At 34.1% G+C, this 7,379-nt stretch overlaps 1 protein-coding gene across 1 annotated transcript in view; it reads right to left on the reverse strand.

The window, feature by feature from the left end:
• LOC107642006 (deSI-like protein At4g17486) overlaps window positions 4,514-7,379 on the reverse strand; it is a 3,254-nt gene continuing 388 nt past the window's right edge. Inside the window, exons 2-4 of the mRNA XM_016345345.2 lie at window positions 6,072-6,359; window positions 5,694-5,768; window positions 4,514-4,931 (exon numbers count right to left, since the gene is read on the reverse strand). Coding sequence (XP_016200831.1) covers window positions 4,786-4,931; window positions 5,694-5,768; window positions 6,072-6,359 — 509 coding nt within the window. The 3' untranslated portion in view covers window positions 4,514-4,785. The remainder of the gene's footprint in view (window positions 4,932-5,693; window positions 5,769-6,071; window positions 6,360-7,379) is intronic.

Genomic DNA, 7,379 nt, shown 5'->3' on the forward strand with positions numbered 1-7,379 from the left:
TCCGGTGGTAACACTGGAAAACAAAGTGCTTAGGGCCACGACCAAGACTCATAAAGTAGCTGTGTTCAAGAATAAACATACTTAACTAGGAGAATCAATAACGCTATCTGAATTCTGAGTTCCTATAGATGCCAATCATTCTGAATTTCAATGGATAAAGTGAGATGCCAAAACTATTCAAGAGGCAAAAAGCTACAAGTCCCGCTCATCTGATTGGAGCTATGTTTCATTGATATTTTGGAATTTATAGTATATTCTCTTCTTTTCATCCTATTTGATTTTCAGTTGCTTGGGGACAAGCAACAATTTAAGTTTGGTGTTGTGTGATGAGCGGATAATTTATACGCTTTTTGGCATTGTTTTTAGTATGTTTTTAGTAGGATCTAGTTACTTTTAGGGATGTTTTATTAGTTTTTATGTTAAATTCACATTTCTGGACTTTACTATGAGTTTGTGTATTTTTCTATGATTTCAGGTATTTCTGGCTGAAATTGAGGGACTTGAGCAAAAATCAGATTCAGAGGTTGAAGAAGGACTGCTGATGCTGTTGGATTCTAACCTCCCTGCACTCAAAGTGGAATTTCTGGAGCTACAGAACTCCAAATGGCACACTTCTAATTGCGTTGGAAAGTAGACATCCAGGGCTTTTCAGAAATATATAATAGTCCATACTTTGCCTGAGTTTAGATGACGTAAAAGGGCGTTGAACGCCAGTTCTACGCTGCAATCTGGAGTTAAACGCCAGAAACACGTCACGAACCAAAGTTGAACACCAAAAACATGTTACAACTTGGCGTTCAACTCCAAAAGAAGCCTCTGCACGTGTAAACTTCAAGCTCAGCCCAAGCACACACCAAGTGGGCCCCGGAAGTGGATTTATGCATCAATTACTTACTTCTGTAAACCCTAGTAGCTAGTTTAGTATAAATAGAACTTTTTACTATTGTATTTAGATCATCTTATGATTTTTAGTTCAACTTAGGATCATATTGATCATGTTTGGGGGTTGGCCATTTGGCCATGCCTGGACCTTCATCACTTATGTATTTTCAACGGTAGAGTTTCTGCACTCCACAGATTAAGGTGTGGAGCTCTGCTGTTCCTCATGATTTAATGCAAAGTACTACTGTTTTTCTATTCAATTCAACTTATTCCGCTTCTAAGATATCCATTCTCACCCAAGAACATGATGAATGTGATAATTATGTGACGCTCATCATCATTCTCACTTATGAACGCGTGCCTGACAAACACTTCCGTTCTACATGCAAACAAGCTAGAATGAATATCTCTTAGATATCTAATACAGGGGACCAAGTCCGAGATATTAGAATCTTTGTGGTATAAGTTAGAACCCATGGATGGCCATTCTGGAGATCCGGAAAGTCTAAACCTTGTCTGTGGTATTCCGAGTAGGATCTGGGAAGGGATGGCTGTGACGAACTTCAAACTTGCGAGTGCTGGGCGTAGTGACAGACGCAAAAGGAGGGTGAATCCTATTCCAGTATGATCGAGAACCTCCAGATGATTAGCCGTGCCGTGACAGAGCATTTGGACCTTTTTCACAGAGAGGATGGGATGTAGCCATTGACAACGGTGATGCCTTACAGAAAGCTTGCCATGGAAAGGAGTAGGAATGATTGGATGAAGACAGTAGGAAAGCAGAGGTTCAGAGGAACGAAAGCATCTTTATACGCTTATCTAAAATTCTCACCAATGATTTACATAAGTATTTCTATCTTTATTTTCTGTTTATTTATTATTATTATTCGAAAACTCCATAACCATTTGATATCTGCCTGACTGAGATTTACAAGATGACCATAGCTTGCTTCATACCAACAATCTCCGTGGGATCGACCCTTACTCACGTAAGGTTTTATTACTTGGACGACCCAGTGCACTTGCTGGTTAGTTGTATCGAAGTTGTGAATGAAAAATGATTTATTAAGACGTGCGTACTGAGTTTTTGACGCCGTTGCCTGAGATCACAATTTCGTGCACCATTCATTGTCATATTTCAATCTCATAATCATTCACAATATCCTCATAATCACAAATTAAATCATTCTCATTATCATAATTGTCCCCATCATAACTCAACATTTCATCCTAATCATTTTCATCATGTTCCAATCAAGAATCAATTATCCTCCTCATAACTCTCATTACACTTAATCCAATTTTTTTCTCAATATCAATTCTACATCCTCAATATGTTCACCCTTATTCCGAAGCCTAAAAACTAGCTAGTGAATCTTAAACGGAGGTTACAGATGTTTACAAGCTTGTTGAAAAGGCCAAACAGTTAAAAACAGGATTATAGTGTAAAAACAGGGCATCGTGCATACGCATCATACTATGCATACGCATGCACCAGAGCGAATTCCCAGCGTGTTCGTACATACCATAGTGTGCGTGCACCATAGTGTGCGTATACACAACTTGTAAAAATTTCAGGGTGTGCGTACGCACAAATCTCATCATACGTCCTATTCTGCCCATGCGCACGATAGGGTGCGTGGGCACCCAAACCAGATATTCTGGTTTTCTGCAACTTCACAAAGTTTAATTTTTTATACCTAACTTCTAACGTTCGTAACTTTTTCTACAAAACTCCAATTTCTCTTATCTTTACACCGGTTTAAAGCTCTCATAATCATCTTTAATTTAAAATAAGGTTCAATTAAATCCAACCACCAAGGGCCAAGTTATGACCCACCAAAATTAGTTAAAATTCTATTTTTACCCAATTTTACCAAATCTTCAAAACTCACAATCGAAGACCAAACCAATCACACCCATCTCAATACCAAAACACCAAAATCAATACCAACACTCCTTCACATCATCACATGCTCTTAACTCAATTCACAATCATTCCAACACCTAAATTTCTCAATTCCTTCAAACATTTCCATTTCCTAAATCTACCAATTTTAACAATTACCATCAAACCTCAACATATAAACTCAACCCCAAACATAATCATTCCTTTCCAATCCATTTAATTCACCATTCAAAGTCTAATACCACCTTACATAAATTATCACCAACATCAAGAATTATTATTCAATCTACCACATCAATTATTACAATTCATATTTCATTCACAAACCATAACCAATCAACCAATGCTCACAATTCAAACCTATCCTACGGACATGTAGTCTAAGCTTCACATAACATTACATATTAACTAAAGAAAACTGAAACCATACTTTGGCCCATTTTTCCCAAAGCTCAAAACACCGAACTTCAAACTTCCAAGACCCCCAAACAACTCTAATGAGCTCCAGCCACCAAAGCTTGATTTTAAGTACTCTAATTTTACCAATTTGACTTCAATCAACATAAAATTCAACCTAATTTTATACAATTCTATCTTATCAATGCTAGCGTTTACCAATTCATCAATTCACAAAAGTTTAGTAATTTCTTACCTTATCCATTGATAATTGGGGGCAAAACTCAATAATTATCCAAGACTAAATTACACCTAAACCATCAAAATCATGAAAATCTCTCAATATTCAAACCAAAAACGTGAATCTGAGTGGAAGAAAGAATTGGGCATGAAAAATCAGAGTTCCTTACCACTTGTTCGGATAGAATTGAAAAGCTCATGAAACGAATGTATGGCCACAAACGGTGCGACGATCGGAGCTCCGGATTGAAAATTATGAAAGATTGAAATATGAGGTGATTTGGGGTTAGGTTTTTGCTCCCCTTCCCTTTAATACAGCGTGAATGGCAATTTGGATAAGGAAGGAGGCTGTTTACAAACCTTTTATATGAAGTTATGTGAGTGGACTTGGACTCACTTGAACCTGGTTGAATTTATTGGTTCAATTTTAGGTCAAAATCTTTAAATTTACAGTTTTTAATTCGTATTTTAATTATTTTTTTTAAATTACAAAATTTAATTTCCTAATCTCCTAAATTCATAATTAATTTATTAATTAATTATTTAATAATTTATAAAATTTTACATCCTACCCACATAATTAAGAATTTTGTCCTCAAAATTTGTTTCTTCAGTCTCCATATATACTCCATCAATTTCAACCAGCCTCACACCATTTATTCTACCATTCTTTTAAAATTTATTCGTTTATGTAGTTTTTAATTTTTAATATATATAAAAAGTGATCTAAACTCCAATAGCTAATGGATAAGATATTCAAAAATATCAAACTACCTTTGGAAAATCGATCCAACTAGATTTTAGTGCAGAGGTCAAATCATATCAAGAAAGGAAAAATTTTTAAATCAATGCAATTATATTTTATTCATTTTGTTTTTTTTCCTCCACTTTTCTTCTTAAAATCCGATTATCCAATTATAATTAACATAATTATTAAAAGTTTAACATCATAATTATTAAAAATAACTTTAGTAGCTCTGCATCCCAAGGGTCACATTCTAATATAAATTAGGAAAATGCTAAGGTTAACATTTTTATGGGAAAAAAATGAAAAATTAGATAATGTTGACTCAAATGCATAACAAATACAATAAAAAAAAAAAGTATGAATAACTTAACATTTTTCGTATACAATGCTATAGAAAGTCACCTCTTTATAACACAAAATTTAGCCATCTATGGTTAATGTTAGCGTACAAAAACATGATACAATGAATGTACTTAAGAATGGAAAGGGACACGAAAGAATTCTTAGGTTCTGGCATAAAAAATTGTTCAACTCGATCATATGGACAAATAAATTCTCATGCTAAGATGGCTTGTATTGTTCCAAGCATTTTCCTCACCTAAAATATCTCTCATTTTTTTGAGGGAGATTCTTTAATAAACGAAACGTCATCTGTTCCAGCCTTAGGTGATAGAAGGCGCCTTTCTTGCCCATCATCTGAATTATTAGTTGATATATTTGGTGTGTCAGTTGGAAGGGAATCCGCAACCTCATCTTCTGCAAATAGTCATGACCAATAAAATGAAAAAGCTTATGTTAGAAACATGTTATTAATTATTAAAAAAAATAAGTTTTAATGGAGATTTTTTTTTACTAAATCCCCAAAGTGATCCATGTCACGCTATTCACTGGTTTGGTCTCTAAGGTTCCAATTATACTATTGTCATTTTCGAGATTGAGCTTTGAGTACTATAGTGATCTTTTGATTTCTTTCGGGCATAGCAAACGGAGTGACGTGTTGACACTCCTTTATCGTGCTAGATAATGGTGAAATGATACTATTTGCTTTTGACGCCCAATCAAAGTATAAACAACGTCGCTTTGATAATTGTGAGCATGTAAAACGGTTTGCACACACTTCAATTGGACATTTCTGCTTTGATTGGATGCCAAAAGCATTTTACCATTGTCCAGTGTGGAAAGGGAGTGCTAACTTATCGCTCCGATTGTTGAATCACTGTCGAGAAGGGGTCGAGGGACCACTATGATGTCTGGAACTCAATCTCAGGGATGACGATAGTGCAATTGAAACTTTAGGGACCAAATTAGTGCATGCCGTGAACCTCAAAGACCATATAAAAAATTTAATTGAGAATTTTTATGTTAAGTTTTCAAAATGGACAAAATTAAATTCAATTATTATTATATTTTCTTCTATCACCATGAATGTGTCAATGGTGTAGAAACTATATCTAAATTTGAATTAACATCTGTGGTAGAAATCTAAGAAAAATTAAAAGGAAGTAGTAGTGTACACACCTGAATGGTATTCAGGTAGTTGTTTAACGGTTGATGCCTGGAGAGTTTCTGGAAGTAGACATCTGCATATAGAACCTGAAATTTTGACAAAAGGCAACACTTATATTATTGTTATACATGTTTGCAATCACTATGTCATGTGCTATATCTATGGTCATGGTGGATATATATGATAAGGAATTAACAAAATAGAACTCCAACATTGATAAATATGGATCCAAGGTTGGGCTATATTTGTAACAAAAACCAACCTTATTCTTGTCCCATGAAATAATAAGTAATTAGTCGACATAATAAACAAAATCATGAAATATAATACATCTCTAAAGTGAGAAGATTGATAAAATATTTGCTTAACTGTATGTATGACCTTATTACCTAGTTTGGCAAGTCGATTCACCCAACCTGGGATGCGCTTTCCGGTCAATCTACACGAGATATCGTCAGTAAAGTGATTGCAGTTCTTAGATATAAGGTGGTAAGTATCCCCATGATAATCACTAGCCATATTCTCAATAAATATCCGAAACTCAGAAGGATGCATATTTGCATGGCCCAAATTGACAGAACATCTATATACAAATCCAGGACATTTTCTTGGCTCTACTTCAAAAACTCCACTGGCTGGGAAGTCGTGTGCTCCGAATCCATACTCCTTGCCATGAACTATTCTCACCAGACATGCACATACACAACTCACAGTGAAAAAATAGGAACAAAATTGACAGAAATAACAACATAAGCAGATATTATAATAGAAAATTTAACAACAAAATAATTTGTGAGAAAAACCTTTTTCTATAGTGAAAACATTAGGTGCCTACTCTGACACGGAATAAAAGTGTGTAGAATATAGAGAGCGCAATAGTGAATAATATGTGTTGTGGGTTTCACTATTTAAAAGTCTTTGACTTAAATATTGTATACTCTCTCTGTATCTTATGTATTTTATTAGTATTGAGTATTGACCAAACATTAAACATCTTATGGGCGGATCATTTTGAAAAAAAATCAACTAATCACTCTTCACAACCAAATAATACATTAAATTTCATTCTATTTTAAAGAAAATTGCTAAACCCTTAAAACAGTATTATACAATACCACCTAAACTCATCTTATATAGCTTGTTAAGGAATGTAGAAAGAGCTAGCTCTGAGATTTAATGGTGAGTAATTCTTAGCATTAAATTAAATTTCTTAGACACCTAAACTTTTCATGTCTAAGGCTAAAAAATCATTTTAAAGTCAATAGTCATTTCTCATAACATATCAGATTATTTAAATCACCACAAGCTCGTAACAGGGTTTTCTTTGATAATGATTGAAAGGGCAAAATCCATGTACATAGAATCCCAAATTTGCCCCACCCATTAAGGGAGATAAGTTGCATTTAAAATAAGCCTCTTGCACCATATATTCTAATTCTACCAAAGAATAAGCGAACACAACGAATTTTTTATGGCAAGTTACATGAGAGAAAATATTTCCTATAAAATATAAATTGAATTGGGCACCTTATTGAAGCAAATATCAATATGAAACAATTATATCAGAACTAGAATTGGATCAAAATAACGAGAAAAATCATTAATCAAGAAATAAAACAATATATATTGTCAAAACAAGTTCAAACTACAATGAAAAAAACAGAGAAATTAACATTTATTGAATTGACAAAGGTTAA

This window comes from Arachis ipaensis, chromosome B05 (assembly GCF_000816755.2).
Source record: "Arachis ipaensis cultivar K30076 chromosome B05, Araip1.1, whole genome shotgun sequence".
NCBI classification, from domain to species: Eukaryota; Viridiplantae; Streptophyta; class Magnoliopsida; order Fabales; family Fabaceae; genus Arachis; species Arachis ipaensis.